Source organism: Plodia interpunctella, chromosome 5 (assembly GCF_027563975.2).
Source record: "Plodia interpunctella isolate USDA-ARS_2022_Savannah chromosome 5, ilPloInte3.2, whole genome shotgun sequence".
NCBI lineage: Eukaryota > Metazoa > Arthropoda > Insecta > Lepidoptera > Pyralidae > Plodia > Plodia interpunctella.
This window is the reverse complement of record NC_071298.1, coordinates 4,969,359-4,987,394: the sequence shown is the minus strand read 5'-3', so window position 1 is coordinate 4,987,394 and position 18,036 is coordinate 4,969,359. Positions and strand designations below refer to the sequence as shown.

Genomic DNA, 18,036 nt, shown 5'->3' with positions numbered 1-18,036 from the left:
ACTTTGTGTATAGATTGATATGCATGTTTATGCAAATGTCGCATATTATAACTATTTATTTTTTGCAGAGTAGGCGTTCAAATATAATCTGCACTTGATCGTTTTCGCTTAACGAAATTATGAATGCATTTATTTTTAAGTAGAAATCATGTGAAGTGAGTCAACATGCTATAATGCTAAGTGTACGCTTTTTATATTAAAAGATAATAAAAACCTTTAAAAAAAAAAATGTTTTACTGTAGAAAATTAATGCGGATACAAGTTAGTGTTATAGCTCCTCCTTGTCGGCCACGATTGCGGTATAGCGAGGTACATTGCTCAGTTGTAATGCAATCCTTGTTTACTGGTATAGTTGCAAGCAAAACTTAAGCGATGTACAGTCAACCACAATTTATCTTACATAAAATTCTAAGCGACGGCAAATTGTATTAACAAGATTTTAGGTAGTTTGATGTGCTGCTGACTGTATGTTGATTGGTCGCTATCATGGCCGATGTATAGAGCTGGCATAAATAGTGATGCCACATTCAGATCCGAATGCTAATCTTTTTAATTATCCTATCAAATACAATTACAGTCTTGCACAAGTATACCTCACACTTATCATGTTTTACACACAACACCTCATGTCATATTAAATCAACGTTCTAAAGTATTTGGAGTGATCTTCTGTGCGATGATCTTCCCATAGCCACCGCGTCCGCCGTCGTAATCAGTTCTATATTCATCTCTAACCTACAACAATATTTGCAATTAGGCCAAACAAGGGTGCGAAGCAATGAGATGAGAAGTGTAGTAGACTCTAGTATAAAATTTGCATCTGCACTCTATTGGGTGCAGGCAAATAGGTCAGGTTAATGATCTTAAGTTGAACTAACAAGTCCTGGGCTATCTTAATCAGTCACTTAAACAGAATTTATAAATATATATTTTTTAATGTTTTACCTGCCCACCAGTCTTTCCACGTCCGTATTGACGTCCTTCTATAAAACCCGCATCCCAATCACAACGAATAATTCTGTCATCTAATCTGGTTCCATTTATATATCTAGAAAAATCACAATTTTACATATTATCAAGTATTTGTTATGAGAAACACTGTCAGATGTTATTCAAGTTGCCTATAGGCGAACTTTAAGGAAAAGAACCCACATCAAAATGTTTAAAAAACACTTTGTTAAGTTAATTGTGAAGAGGGTCAAATGAATTATTGTCAAATAAGTTTTTAGTGGCTTCATGTTTCTAAACCTGTTATTATTTGAAGTCCTAGTTTTCCAAATAAACAAATACTTATTTATATAATATATAATACTTATATAATACTCATTTACTAATCATTTGAAACCATTGTAGGTGTTTAGTAGTTACTCTGTAAGTAAATATCTGTATATAGATATATAGATACATTCATATAGGTTAGGAATGCCTTCAAAATACATGCAAAAATATGATGATTAATATAGAATGATATGATTTTTTTAGAACCTATTATTGTTTGTTCAAAACAAGCGAAGTGCACCATTTTGGTCACCATCTGGTAATACTACTCATACATTTAGGATATGATATTTTACCTCATACAGTTTTCAGCATCAGGCCTAGAATAATATTCAACAAAACAAAAGCCACATGGCGTCTTTTTGTATTTGTCTAAACCCATCACAACTCTTCTTATATCGCCACATCTTGAAAATAACTCATAAATCTGTTCTTCAGTAGTATAGAATGAAAGGTTACCAATATAGAGAGTGGATGAAGTTCTTAATAAGCGCTCTTGTTCACTTCTAGAACCCTGAAAAGTTAAATAACAAGGTACATTTTATGACTATATTATATAGTCCACTTGATAAAACCTTCCAGAAACTGTTATACCTTAAAATGTTGATCACGATAGGAACTCATTTCAATTGAAGAGTTCATAGAATCATAACCTCGTTTCATTTTATCTTAGTTTAATGCTATAGTAAAAATTAATGAAGATCCCTTTGTTGTAGGGCTTCGTAAGGGCGTTATAACATTACCGTATCAGGAAACAAACCGCAATAAAATAAAATTTTCAATTTTTGCAAAGCGTCTTGCTTGATCTTTCTACGTCTACACTAAAACAAAACTGTCAAAATCTAGGATGTCAATGTCATATATTAGCTTATACATATACTTTAGCTTATACATATATATTTAAAGATGTTCAGCCTTGTACGTTTCTGTGAATAGAGAGTATTACTGCGCATTTATCCCGCCAGAGTGCAGCACTCTATGGTAGGTAAACAAAAGCATTGGCGTCTTTTGCTAAGTTGATGAAAACGTTTATTTTACATTACTTTATTAATCCTTTCATTATGTATGCATTCGTTTGTGAAAATATACAACACTGTAGTATATTCGGGTGCCGAAATAATATATATAATATTTCGACACCCATATTACGAAAAGCTCAGCACAGATGGCGCTACTGGTACAACTAAGGTACACAAACATTGCCAATGGAGGCAAAGCGGCGATTTTCAATATTGTTGCAGATTTACAATCAAAAATACCTTCTACGGAATCGTGGTGCGAGTTTAAATGAAAAAGGATAATGAAGGATTTAGTGGATTGTCCTGAAAATAATAACACTATTTTAGGTTATGTTCTGCATTATTTGGTCAACTGTGGTCATAAACTGAAATTAATATATAATATAATAACTGAACTTGATGTTGTCTGAAGAACTTACCTGTATGAAGTCCATATTTTAATAAGTCTTCACGTGTGAAGTGTTCAGAGTGTTTTCTGTCCGAAAATTTTACAGCGTGAAGCATATCCCATAGTTTTCGAAGTTTTTTATCTTATGGAAAACTATTTTTCCCAATATTTCGGCACCCGAATATGCTACAGTGTTGTATATTTTCACAAACTAATGCTTACATAATGAAAGGATTAATAAAGTACTGTAAAATAAACGTTTTTATCAACTTAGCAAAAGGCGATAATGCTTTTGTTTACCTACGATAGAATGCACTCTGGCGGGATAAAAACGCAGTAATACTTCCTATTCACAGAAACTTACAAGGCTTTATCAAATGAAGTTAACGTTAGCAAAGTTAACGTTATCGTTATCACGTTAACGTGTATACGACAAGGGTGAGGTACTATAATAGAGATATCTATAACGTAAAATACAGTCGATGTCCAAGGGGAACACACAAAATCCCAACTATTATAAATGCAAAAGTAAGTTTGTTTGTTACCTCTTCAAGCATTATAAATAACCAACAAAATAACCTGGAATAACACATAGGGTACTTTTATCCCGAAATTCCCACGGGAGCGAAGCCCCGGGGCGCAACTAGTTTGTAAATAAAATAAAAACAAGCATTATAACAATTTAATACTTTATTCTTATGTTCTAAATTCATTTTTAGCTAGAGTATTGCTTAGGTAAATTGCATTTGCTCCACAACTAACAAGTAGCATATACCTGAGTATATAGTAAATAGTATAAAATACATGGTGACTTTTGATACATTGACATCCATAAGTCTCATAGATCACGTATTATGATCTCGTGCATAGATCAACCAAACAGAAAAACAACTGTTTGCATGTTCAGTCCATGATACTGAACGAAGGATGCAGTGCATGTATTTTGTAATTTCCTCGTCGGAGTACCTACTAATTTCATGTGTCAAAACATTATTCTTTTGTACTCATCTACTTACAGAAAATAATTTCAACCAATTTTCGTAATGCTATCACTTGCATTGTAAAAAAGGTAATATATATATAATCATAATGTTGTGATAAGAAAATACTGCATTTTATTCAGTCACAGACACTCATTAAAAGATACCTAATAATAAATAATAAAGTACAGCCAAAACCACATCATGCTATAAAAATCATTACAAATTCGCTGCTATCCACGTTGCTTACTAACTTCAGTTGCGGTGCGGTAATTTACGATTACATTCGGTAATTATTTTTTTCATATTAATAGATGCGTATATTACGTATATTATTAAATAGAGAACAAAATAATTTACTTTATATTGGTAGCCACCGTGTGATTACTTCATTTTAGTGTGTAAATAATATTGTTTAGGTGTATTGTAATGTTTTGATAATTATTGTGAGGTAAAGAGAGACTAGTGGGCAGTTTGAAAGGTTTGTTTGAAATATTTATTTTTATACCCCTTTTCAGCATTTTTGGTCTGCCAAGGCATTTCACGCATTCATTTCATTGATCGCACTGAGGTTGATCAAATAAATCTAACATCATGTAATGATGGTGCCCTCATTTATGAATTTATTTATTTATAGTTATAAGTCAAGCTTTAGTAAAAAAGTAAAATGTTTAGTACTGTGATGCATAGATTTAAAAAGGGCCCTGCTGTGATGATAGGGTATGTATGAGCATTTTAGTAGCTCTTCGTAAACTTTATTCAGGTACCTACGTATCTTGGTATTTAATATTGGCCAGAAAAAAATGGAAATATAACAACACAGTGGCTCCTCAAAACTTTTGTATACAATCTTTGGCTGCTTGGTTGCGAATAAAATGCGGTTGGTTGCGAAAACCACTGCTGTTTCAGTTCGTCAATTTAATAACAAACAAAAAAAATATAAAAATTCGCACTTGAGGTTTTATATTTTTCTGTTCGGAAATTAAATTACTCTATGTAATAGATAGACGCAGCTACGTTTGCTAACCGGCTTCTTCTTCAATGCCGCCCTTTCAAATAGCATAATGTAAACAAGTTCATTTATTTATTAAAAACTTGAATTGGAAATACAAACTTAGGCAGTAAATAAATGCTATTTCCATCAAAATGTGCTTTATTTTATTGCACATTAGGTAATTAGTGTAGGTTCTAACAGAAACAAATATTTATAGGATTGCTAAGTGGTAAATCAAATAGTGATTGGGGCCAAGCATGTAACGTGCATTCATTTTTGTAGTTAGGTTTCACAAACTGCAGAGATGTAGGTACATAAACTTATTAAGAATAGTATAATAATATAATATACAGCAAGTGTGGTGACCTCACTTCACCCATGTTCATCGATTTATCATTGTCACACTGTGTAACGAGTTATCAAACTATTGAAAACTGCGATGATACACAACACTATTCCACTATTCTAATTGAATGCATTTTCCATTACACATATCAAGGAAAAACAATTAGAATGGTTTCCTAATATAGCGAAAAAATTAATATAATTAAAACACGAACTGAATAATTATTTTATCTGCTCAGCGCATCTTGTGTAATATCAACATCTTATCAATTCATCCTAAGACGAGGCGTTATTACTTAGTTCACATTTTGGCTTGAGCTATGAACATTTTGGCAGTGAATGTGACTCTCCCTTCGTGAAACCGCAGTTAATTTATTCAAGTATCGTGGTATTGAATACTGGCTGAATAAAAATAATAATAATAATGAAAGTGTAACACAGTGGCGTCTCAAAACTTTTCTACACAATCTTTGGCTAATGATTGCAGATCCAACCACTGCTGTTTTCGTTAACGCAATTGTGTTTTTATATTTTTCTGGTCGAAAATTAAATTACTCGACGTTATAGATAGACGCAGCTGCGTTTGCTAACTGGCTTCTTCTTCAGTGCCGCCCTGACAGCCTCCTCAAACACTAGCTGTATGTTCACCCGCTCTAGCGCCGAACATTCTACTAGTTGTACGGCCCTGTAACAAAAAGACACCTGCTTTACTAATGCACTCGTGCCTAATAGTATTGCTTGCATACACGTGCTCGCATGCGTTATATTTCCACACAATATTCAGGCTCGCTTTCGGCCTGCACTAGCCTTTAACCTCTAGAAGGAAATATTTCGCAACGTTACCCAACCTACTATTAAAGTAGGATTCAACCAACTAGGGTGAGGGTAGGATTAAATAACTGCGATGGTAAAAGCCGTTGGTCAAATACATAGGCATATGCCTAACGTTGGTCATTTACAAAATAAGAAAGAAATAGTCATAATAGTCAATCATTTCACAACTATGTGAAAGATGTGAAAGAAAATTTGTATACTATTCTTATACCAAATGCGTAAGTTTGGATTTGTGTGCGTGTGTTCTCAGAGGATGTTAATCACGCATCCACGGGACCTATGCATAAAAAATCCTTAACAAGAACATTTAATAGGAGATTGTGAACAGCAGTTTCGTGCCTGCGTATCAGAAGTGTGCTGTGTTATCACCGCGATAAGGATAGCGGCTGCCGGCGCGGCGGGCGCTCTGCGATACCGTGCCTCTCACTTTCATTATGTACAATGTATTATGCTAATTACATTTGAAAACTATTTAACTAATGTTTCGTTAGTAATTAATGCGATATGATCGTAACGGACCCTGGACTCCGACGCTCAACGGCTGAGGAAGTCACCGAAAATGCTCAGAGAGAGACAATCACTGGAAGTTTAGTAGTTGGCACGCGTCTCTGAAACTATTTTGATTTTCCTCTGTCATGGTCCCTCTATCTTTTATGGTCTAGTTCTTTAATTATTATATTAAGTATTTAAATAGAGTATTAAGTAGTGTTAGATATAATCTGTTTATAAACTTGCTAGCTAGATAAGTATTGTCTAGAACGAGACAGCGAAAACTTTATTTAAGGCCTCGACCCTATCGTCCCCTCACGTGTTAATTAATTTAATAATAAACTACTAAAATTTCAAAACACTTTCTACTAAAATTCTTTATCTGGTGTTATTTATTAAAATATTTTTAAATAGAACTTAACGCAATTGTGAGGTGGCGCTAGTGGGCTGAGAGCAATCGTCTTGATACATAATTGTCTTCGCTACTTATATTTGAATTTGAATATTTGGTCATAAAATACTATTTTAGTTTACGAAAAGAGTTGCAAGCACTAACCTAATTTTCCTTTTTAATTTTTTTCCTTCTTGTGTAGTTATTGTTGCCTTGTCTGTACCTCGCAAGTCGATCTTTGTGGCTGAAACCCAAAACACAAACATTGTCAATAAGGAAAACAGATGATACATTTTGAAGGAAAAATTTACGTTTGGAAAAAATCAATTAATGAGATGAATACGAACGATTCAGTAAAGTTTTCCAAATATTTATGTACTTAAGTAGTTGGGTAGGTACGTAGTTACCTACCTACTTCTTACAGGTAATAGCTGTTTGATATAATAAAATATTCAGATTATTATACAAAAGAAGAGAAGTAGATATTTTTATCATAATAAATAGATTAATCAAGACAAAAATATCATCCTTTGTGTTTATCGAAATGTGATTTGCATGCAATGTCTTTTCGATGAAGCTATTGTCCCTTTTATCAACGTTTGAATAGCAGGACCTCTGTAATAAACACTTGTGCTTACATCAAATAAATTATATATTCATGATTGATTGGTCGGTATGTGCATCACATCGTTAAGTACCCACCTACTAATACAATGGGAACTGAATCGCTAAAGTGCTTCAATTCCGGATACCATTTGTGCACGACGTTCTCGAAAGAGGGCCGACTACTCACAGAGTAACATACTAGGAAACAGCTCGTCTGCAACACAAACACGATGCGATATACATATAGTTAGTTATATTAATTATACATAATTCATAATTTGAACGTTGGTATGTCAACGTCTCGTGTTCCGATGATGGATGGTGCATGAAATTAGCAGGTACTGTTGTACGAAGTACTTACTAAATCCATGGGATGGTGACAGTACCTACTATATATATCTGCTTATACTGCAAGTCATATTCATATCATCTATAGGTTCAAGCAAGTTACTCTGCACGGAACTCAATGCGACAGGATAATACGATAATACAATACGAATTTGGAATGATTTTTGGGTAGATTGATATTGTTGACTGTCCACGGTTATTCGCTAGACATTATTGCCAGGAGCGGCTCTACAACATTTAACGCCCATGTGCGATTATATTATAATCTCCCTGGCGCCATCTTTGTCAAAATGCCAGTAGCAAGTGGATTTTCGGCACCCTATCAACCGACACTCGGATCCACCATCCCCTGCACTATAGGAAATAAGAAACAATGCATCCAAATAATACAATTTATTAGGTTTAAGTAGGTAGGTATTTTATAAATTTACCTGTGTATATGAAAGTGGCCTAAGTCGCTCGTAGTCCTCTTGCCCGGCTGTGTCCCAAAGTGCCATTTCTACCTCCACTCCATCCACCGTCATATAGTCGATGTAATTGTCGAAACTGCACAAAGAAATGATGTATCTTTAAGTAAAGATTTTTTAATGGAATTTAAAAAATAAAATTATGTATATGTTCATGTGTCGTGTGAGGACTGAAAACTACACTGGGCATTTTGTTCAGGTGTAACACTTACCATTGCTTCACCTATGTTTATACACGCGCACTTTTCATTTTCAGTGTCAGTTCGTGTTAGTAAAATGTATTATGTATACAATAAAACCTTATTCTATTCTAGCGAGTACGGAGTGGCTGTGTGATCAGTGAAAGAACAATGTGGTGTTACAGAAACCAGAAGGTTTACGTGAAGTAGCTGTGTGGTGAGTAACTTAATATGGATTTTATTATTTATCTATTATATGTATATGGATTTTATTTTATTATTTATCTATTATATATGGTTTTTACTATGTTTATGCTATATGCTATGATAAATATTGTGATTGGTTAATTCGCAAGGTGGGATGTCGGTTGCTAGACGAAACTGGACAATTGGGTGAGGCACGGAACATTAATGAATCATGGTGTACGTAACAGCCCTGATTTTTCGACAGTCGGCCATAGCCATATGCTATTGTTATTTTGGTACTTCCCTTCTGTCAACTCATTTTAGCTAATACTTAATTCTTGTCAAAGTTTCATACGAATAGATATTCATATAATTATTTAGGTAGGACACTGGGTCCATGGGGATTTCTGTTTATACGTACATATAAACGTATTATAGAGGCTTGAAGAACAACCCGTTAACAAAATATTATGAATAAGTAAGTAAAGAACAACAGGCTAATAATAATATCGCATACATAATCGATTATAGATCGATTATGTACCCGAACTTCATGTGAGCCATGAAATTTTATTATTCAGCGTTCGTCCAGCGGTCTACTCTGCATATATCAATAAAATTAATGCCAAATATATGAAACTACATCATCAAAAATTGTTTTTAACAGATAGTGAGTTACGATAGTTGCGAATATTTAAAGTAATCGCGGTCGTTGACTGCGAATACATGCGTGGGCCTATTAATATGGCAGGGCCGGGTTTAGGGGAGTCTGGGTGGGTGTCTGAGTCTTAGATTAAATTATTTTTTCTGAATTCTAGGGCGGGTTTCAACCTTGACATTCTTATTATTCTTAGGTACTTGTAGAAATTGTTAGTAGTTACCTATTACAATCAACTTCTCCGTAAGTTTTTCCTACCATCTATTTTTTGCATTTTCCCGTCAATGCTTCAAAAATTTGACACCGTGTTCGTAATGAACGTTCAATAAAAATACCGTCATATACTTATTCCTGTTACTAGGAAAATAATTAGGTAACTAGGGGTTTCCTTCATTGCCCCATGGCTTCCACACTTCTAAATCCGGCCCTGGCCTGTGGTATTTGTGACAGACAGATTGCAAGGAAGTCAAGCTAGCCGTAGGCGTGCGTCCAGTTTCATAAGGAGGAAGCGGCTACTCGCGAGCATCACAATACAACAATGCCGCGACGTATTTGACTTTATAAATAGTGCACTCGCTTCGCAATGTTGCATGACCGACTCTTCAATCGATTTACTTACATTAACGAAAATTAAGCGAGAATTGATTGAATATTTGAACTTTGCAATACACTACTTTTAAGTACATTATTACGATACTTTTAAGTACATTGCCTACTCTAGTTCGGAAGCTAAAAGTCTTTCTAGACTATTCTCACTAAGAATTTTACAAACTCTACTTCCGACTTTATCATTTTTAAAAACAAATCAACATTTTGATACAATGAATTTAAATGTGTAGATAAAGTCAATATCTTATCAACTAAATACGTTAAGATATTTTTTTATTCTATCCTGTTTGGCTTTAACATGACATCTGAGCATATAATAATTTTCAACAGAGGAAATAGCACACGTTATCCGGGTTCGATTCTGCTAACGTTAGCTCCAAATCGCATCTCAATTTAGAGGCAAACAATATACTGTCTGATTTTCAATCAGGTTTCCGCAAGGGTAGAGGAACGCAAACTGCTCTGTTGGATGTGACTGACAATATTTTAGATGACATAAATAATGGTCGAGGCACTATTTTGACATTACTCGACTATACCCGCGCTTTTGACATCCTTGATATCCCGCTATTACTCTCCAAGTTAAAATATTATGGTCTGGATAACTATTCAATCAGGTGGTATTGATAGCAACCTGATTGGTCGTTCACAAAAGGTAAAACTTTTGAAGGATGATGGTTCGTGTGTTCCTCTCAACTCGGGATTTAAAACGGGGAGTTCCGCAAGGCTCAATACTTGGGCCCCTTCTTTTTATTATTTATAGTGCTGACCTGACTAAAGTGATTAAACACTGTAACTTTCACTGTTACGCCGATGACGTTCAACTTTATGTATCTGATGACCTAAACGATATTCCTGCAGCAATACTCAAAATGTACCAGGATCTGGAGAATATTTCTGGCTGGTCTGCTAGTAATTCTCTTGTACTCAACCCCAAAAAATCGATGTACATGATTCTGGGCACTAGAGGCCAAATTGCTAAAATTTTGGATTGAAATCCCTCTGTGTCCATATTGGGATATGCCATTAAGAGAGTTAATAAGGCTAAAAATTTAGGTATTACACTTGATAGTGAACTCCGGTTTGAGGAACATGTACTTGGCATGGTTCGTAACTGCTTCTTTAGGCTGAAATTGCTATATAAAATCCGGAATCTGCTTTCCGAGGCGGTACATGTTAGGTTGTGCAAGGCCCTTATACTGTCGTGGCTTACCTACCTTCTAAATTCACAAAAAAATAACTATACACTTCGCTGCCGGTAGCGGGCGTTGTCACTAAAGTAAACTTATATTTTTTTAAATTGTTTGTATTTTGTTATTTTTAGTAAAGTGTATGTATTGTAATGTATTATTTATGTACTTTAGCATCCTTTACTAATTTACCTATGTTGTATTTTATTTTTCTTTATTTATCATGTTGGGTACGTGTATGTACCTATAGTCAATGGTGTAATGTCAATGTAGTATATTAATCGTAGTTATATATCTCCTTCCTCACTGTTAATATACACACACATCGTTCGCACACTGATTCAGGTCTCGTCTGAAAATCAGTGTATCGCCCCTCTGGGTGATATGTGTACTGAGATGGGCCTTTTTGTATTGCTGCCACACAGTACACTTGCTTTTCAATTGGGCTATGTGAATACTGTGTTTTATTTTGTGTTTTTAGTCTGGTTGTGTATTGTGTTGTTGTTTTACAAATAAATGTTTTATCAATCTATCTAGTAGATAGTCCTTGTAACCTACGTGTAGGTAGCAGAATCTACACATTGAAGCTGAATTTACCAAATTGTAAAAGGATTCAAATATAATTTTATACCCGGAGTTTTACCCACATGCTTGAACTTATACACAGAATTCATTCATCTAATCATGATCTAATCTAAGGGTGTAGATATACATATCAAAGGAATTCGAAACTTATTTCGAATTTCCTATATATTGGAACAAGTTTTAAATTCCTATAATATTGGAACTAGTTTTAAATCCTGATTCACACGTTTAAGATACAGAAATCGTTCTGTCCGATCCGATTTAGTTCATATGTAAGTTTGCCACCTAAGTATAAAATATTTTATACTTAGGTGGCATACTTACATATAGGATTTCTGTCATAACTACATTATGATTAGAAACTCATGTTTGTGAGGATTGTATCTTAAACGTCTGAATCAGGATTTAAAACTAGTCGGATAATCGTAATAAATTAATATAGGTACCTATACCATGCAGTAGGTAAGCATATGTAAATTATTATGATGATATGGACAAATAGATGTCATACCGGAAAACCAATAATTTTATTTTACTCGACCATACATACCTATTATGATTATGACATAAGCGCATTACGCACGCTAGAGTCAATAAATGGTTAGTGGCATAGTTAATCATGGTAGGAACTAGTTTATTTACGTTAATGTAAATTCGTATACGTTGCTTAACCATCGGTTTAAATTTATTTCGTATACCTAAGTAGGTAGGCAGGTACCTGTACCTATCTCTGAGACAAGTTTTATAATTTTCAACAACTCTTCTTATAGCCTACATTATAGTACGATAGAAATAAGCTAATTACCTACTTATAATTACCTTCTTATATTATTTTATTTTATCCTCTACTATAAAACATAGTTACAAATAAACACATAAAAAATACCTTGACCTCAGAAGGTCGACTAATTCACGTCACACACAACGGTACTCACAAATCAAATAAATGATCGTCGATACATAATCTTCCTTTTTAAAAGAAATATCTCGAAATCTTAAAATTCAGACCAATCCCCGAAGTCTACTTTCAGAACCTGTTCCTGTGTTTACGTGGGGTAAACAATTAAATAAAGCTGTACTTTTAAATTGGGCAACTGAAATATTTTAATTATTAATAAAAATATGATGTTATAGATATAGATACACCTATAATTTGTACCAACTCTAATACAAACAGTTAGTCATCAGCGTGGCTCAGGTGTTTAGTGCTAACAGCTAACAGTCAACAAAAACTGCAAATGATTCATAATGGGCAAGTATTGATTAAATCTCGAGAAATGTCCCACGTGTGTCCCTCCTACTAAATTACGCGTGTGCATTCAATGCATTGCTTTAATTAACTTTTTACCCGACTGCAATTAAATTAAAGTAACTGTTTTTTAATTTATAGTACTATTTTAAAACATATTTATAATTTATAGTACTATTTTGTGGATTACTTTATAAAAGCAATATATATATATATATATATTGTACAAGGGTAAATGACTCATTAAAATTGAATACTCGCCCGTGACATCATAATAAAGTTGAACGTAAAATCCAGAACACTCATAGTACTGAATCAAACTTGTATTAACGTGGCGTCACAATCACAAGTGGCACGTAATGATAACGATTACAAAATCTATCCGCTGATTTAGTGGCCCGAAGCTCGCCTCACACTCGCCCTATTGACCCGTCACAGCCAAAGCGAATTACCTGCCTCTCATTGCCATCACAAACCCTCTACTTACACTGTAGGTACGTATTCCTCAGGAAATTCGTTCTTGGTATAAACATACAGCAAACAAGTCTTCCCCACCATTCCGTCTCCGACCACAGTAATCTTCAATGATGTCTTCGTACCCATCGTGCGTACGACATCCAATTAACACACAATTCACTATAAATTCAGTTCACAACACTTTACTGTCTATGCATGCCGAAACTAAAGTGGAATCTAATACAAAGTTTCCTTGAAGATTCTTATCACCGTGATGTAATATCTTATCAATGTAGATGATAGAGCGAGTGTGAGTTGAAACAATGCGCGCGCGCACTGTCACGGTCGAGTGCAGAATGGAAGTGATTCAGTTCCAGTAGGGCAGCGCGGAGTCGCGGAGAGCTGTCGATTCGTCACGTCCATGTTGTGATTTACGTAGCAGCGTCAAACAACTGCTCCGACTGGCTACTAGCGATAATTTATTCGCGTTTAATTCTACAGACGTACGACACAACCTCAACAATATATAATCAGATGCCAAATAAACTGTGACTCTAGCGGACATGCATGAAGCAGTAACTAGATATATTTCGAGGTTAATTGACGGTTTCATTTGAACTACAAAATGAAAATATCATTTATGTAGCAATTTCAAAAAAATATTATAGTACCTAGGTACTACATATAGTTCCTCCATCCTAATCTCAAAAATCCACAGCAAATATGAATTATGGTATTTAGCTTATATTTGTAGAAGGTTTAAAAATAATTCCCTAAATATACATATTTTTATATGGGATCAACTGTAGTACATACACACACATACTACTACTTCAGCCCATCTCAGTCATACATCATCTAGTGTGCGACGGAATAGTAGATACAGCAAACCGTCACACGTAAAGCATGTTACTGAAATGGGATATATATTCGAACTCTATAATTGATATAAATAATAAAAATTTATTCAGTATCGTTGTCTAAACATGCCCTTAGATACCTTAAAACATTAATAAAACAAATAACAGACCAAATATTTCGTTTTATTGATTAAAAACACATGAACAATAACGAACCTTAACTGTGAATTGTGCCCTTTCAAGGAATCACCTGACTGAAACCTCGGATAAGACATGGTAAGTAGACTATACATATGTAATCGAATATCTATAGCGTAGCGGCTGATAAAAAATAATTTCGATAAATTCTGATTGAATTACAAAAATTATAAAATTATTTTTATTAGTTTTTTTTTAAATATGAATTAACGATATTTGGTAATTATTATAATTATGTACTAATTACTAATTAAATTAGATAATGGTTTTACCATATCACGTCATGGTCTCGAAAGCTTATTAAACTATTCAAATAGAAAATTACACATCCATTGTAGACGGTTACTGTTTTGACATTCAAATGGATACATTATGCTGTTTACTTAAAATTAAAGCACATTAAAAATGAGTAAGCATTAATTAACAAAAGAAAGTTAACGACTTATATAGTAAAGTAATTAATACTGATGCATGTTAATGAGATCACAAATTGAGATAATCAAAATAACAATGTACATCATGAAGCAAATACAGAGGCTATACTTAGAAATGTGATAGATGCCAATGCAAATGCGCGAACACTGCGTACTATGTATGAGTGCGTTTATTTACCGCAACCAAAGATCAGCAATGTATACAGAATTTGCCAAAGTTCGGCGAACACTTTGAAGACAGTGTGGAACTGGCCGGCATAATAGATTGTGTGTGACGATACGCGTCGTCGCGCAATGGACGCAAGTAAAATGAAACAAGCTCTGCGCAAATGATCTTGATACACCCACCCGGTCCTTTTATATTTAGTCCATGATATACATTCTAAATATACCACAAAGAACTTAGATTTTATAATGAGATAATTTACTGGTTATATTTTAAGTTAACAATTATCTTACAACTACTCAATGCAAAAACTAACTTAACCTGTGCGTAACAGTTTAAAGCCTATAAGGCACACAATTTGGCACATAAACATGGTCTCTAAACCCACCGTAACTGTTGTAGAAAGAAAAGAGGAAGAAATACAGAAAAAAAAATTATGCATGCCATCTTAAAAAATAGTTTTATCAATGTTACAATTCTAAAATGCCAGAGTCAAAGATTATTCCATTAAATCTACAACAATTACGATGAAATCTTGTCAGAGTGTAATATTAAGAAAGTATGAGGAAAGCTTATGACACTATTTTGATTTCTTGCTGCTGTCAAGTTTGAAACCCTGGACACCGCTGAGAATGATTTCCTCCTTTAGAGCTAGTACTTCTCTGAGCAGCTCCTGGTTGTTGCTTTGTAGTTGAGCGATCACAGCGCGATGCTTCCTGTCTCGCTCCCTTAACTGCATCAGTGTGCTATCACACACGTCAGTGCATGATGCCCTTGTATCTGACAGAAATAAGTTATTTTTTCAATATGCTTAAAACTAGTTTTTGCGTGAATTTCCCAACTGTACGAAATTTGAAGAAGATTGGATGTGTTGTTGGCACAGACCAAAATGGTCTGTAGTTGTTGGGTAAAGTGTAGCCAACTAATAAAATAAACATAAAATAAAGTTATTTTCAAATTTATGTGAGTTATGAAGGACTAGCTGTTGCCCGCGGCTTCGCCCGAGCTTATTATGTACATCCACTCATAACTTATTTAAGTAAATATCTCGAATTTCAAGCAACATATTACGATGAAAACTATACCAGATTTAAAGTCTGACTATCTGCTATACAACAGCGCAAAACCGCATCAAATTCCATCCAGTAGTTTTTGTGTGATGCGCAAACTAACATACAGACAAAAATTCTAAAAATAATTGTTTGTTTTGGTATGAAGCACCCAGAAATTAATTTTCTTTTATATCTTCAATGTATGACATAGCCTTACCATTTTATTACATGTATTAATTAGGATCAGGATAGTTGGCATAGTAAAAGTGGTTCCACCCTAAAATAACACCACCTCTTTATCCATGGTGGTTTTATATCACCACTTGAAATCATCTAGTGGTGATAGCTTTGGCAGCTGATAGCCAACAATTATATCTCTAAGGAGGGTAAGGCAATTTTTATGTTGACTCGGGTTTCATGGCATCACAACCCCAAACGGAACATGAGAGTATGAGAAATAATTATTACTTTGCTATATTTATACACATTTGCAGACAATGTTATCATTGACCACAGATCACTAGGCTGAGTGTGTCATTGACCAACAAACTGTGTGTTAATAATATGTGAATATTCCATAGTTAATATTTTTTGATTTTGTACATTGCTTTACAATAGGACATATGTTATTGCCTTCTGAAGATAATTTCTTATCAAAGACAATGGATGTCTTGCAACAATAAAATATTTTATAAACTTTATTGCCTTATAAGCACACAATCACAAAGGGTTTGGTTGGGTAATTGATAAAGGATATTGAGGTTGGAAGGGAAAAGAAAATAGGAAATTCTCACCTGGTCTAATTCTTAATCTATCCATCAATTTCTCATTTTCTCTCTTAAGCTTTGTTATTTCATTACGGAATGCTTTTTCTGCAGTCTCTTTTTGCTTGGTGACCTTTGTCAGCTGCATGCGTGTCTCTGCTAATCTATGAAGTAGGTCATCAGAACGGTCAGAAATCCTTTGTGCTGACGCCACACAAGCCCTTGATTCATTCTTCTCTAAGCATAATTTTTCTTTGAGCTGCTTTACATTTCCCTGAAATAATTTTATCTCATATTTTTTTTTTTATATTTATTTTAGACATAGATAAAGTTATTTTATAAAAATGCATCAATTCTTAAGCCCCTCGAATTCTAGTCTTATGGTAGCAGTAAAAACATAGTATTTTCTTACTATATTATACTAGCACTATCTATCTATCTATCTGTGGGAATTTTAGGATAAAAAGTACCCTAGTACTTATTACCCTGGTATTCCCACGGGAGTGTTATTATTCCAAGTTATTTTGAACCCATGTACCAATATGTTTACTTACATTCAGCTGTTTATTACTATGTTCCAAAAGATGATGTTGCTCTGCTAAACTTTCTGCTTTTGCTGCTGTGTTTTTGTAATGATGCAACAGCACCCACACAGAGTTGATGAGCTTCATTAGTGATTCAGGTTGCAATGTGTTGTTCTCAATGTCAAGGTAAGGGTTGAAGATAAAGTCAATATTTAATAAGCCTAACTCCTGAAAGACACATAAAAAAGCAATGTTGTTTTACTAATATTATTTCAGACCAGCATTGTGTTATAGATGCTTCTTACAAAAGTTACGCACCTCACTTAGCCCAATCAAGCACTCTTTAAAGTTTTTTAGTGTACACGGCTCATAAGCTGTTGCTTTTTTATGTTTATAGTTTTGCAAAAGTTCCTTTACTTCTTCATCCAAATTTTCGAAATCGCTTAGATCCATTATGCCGAAGTAAAATTTTTATTTGTTGATACCTACGTTATGTGTTTGCTAATACAAGTGATAAGATAACATTCAACAAATGAAAGTAAAACTTAAATTACCTAACAAAAAGAAACGCAAAAACTTGAATTTTGATTTGAGTTACGAACCGATCTGTCTGACAGATGTCTTCTCGCTTGACATTGATTTTGATACAGACTAGAGTTGCAGACATCAATTATCGATAGGCCACCATCGTAGGACTATCGATAATACATTTATCCCGCCAGAGTACAGTACTGTATGTTAGGTACACAAAAGCTTTGCCGCCTTTTGCTATGTCGATTATAACGTT

At 34.2% G+C, this 18,036-nt stretch overlaps 3 protein-coding genes across 3 annotated transcripts; all 3 read right to left on the bottom strand.

The window, feature by feature from the left end:
- Window positions 1–215: 215 nt before the first annotated feature.
- On the bottom strand, window positions 216–2,121 carry Cbp20 (cap binding protein 20). The gene is made up of 4 exons (XM_053744813.2): window positions 1,873–2,121; window positions 1,575–1,792; window positions 946–1,048; window positions 216–735 (listed from the first exon to the last, which is right to left on the bottom strand). Exons 1-4 carry the CDS (start codon window positions 1,939–1,941, stop codon window positions 640–642), a joined length of 486 nt encoding a protein of 161 aa, XP_053600788.1. The 5' UTR covers window positions 1,942–2,121; the 3' UTR covers window positions 216–639.
- A 1,236-nt stretch (window positions 2,122–3,357) lies between these two features.
- LOC128669924 (ras-like GTP-binding protein RhoL) lies at window positions 3,358–13,709 on the bottom strand. Its single transcript, XM_053745170.2, has 5 exons — window positions 13,283–13,709; window positions 8,104–8,218; window positions 7,421–7,538; window positions 6,884–6,962; window positions 3,358–5,689 (listed from the first exon to the last, which is right to left on the bottom strand). The coding sequence occupies exons 1-5, from the start codon at window positions 13,396–13,398 to the stop codon at window positions 5,566–5,568; spliced, it is 552 nt and encodes a 183-aa protein (XP_053601145.1). The 5' UTR covers window positions 13,399–13,709; the 3' UTR covers window positions 3,358–5,565.
- Window positions 13,710–14,278: 569 nt separating this feature from the next.
- LOC128669923 (uncharacterized) lies at window positions 14,279–17,870 on the bottom strand. Its single transcript, XM_053745169.2, has 4 exons — window positions 17,568–17,870; window positions 17,280–17,477; window positions 16,756–16,999; window positions 14,279–15,689 (listed from the first exon to the last, which is right to left on the bottom strand). The coding sequence occupies exons 1-4, from the start codon at window positions 17,700–17,702 to the stop codon at window positions 15,490–15,492; spliced, it is 777 nt and encodes a 258-aa protein (XP_053601144.1). The 5' UTR covers window positions 17,703–17,870; the 3' UTR covers window positions 14,279–15,489.
- Window positions 17,871–18,036: the final 166 nt, after the last annotated feature.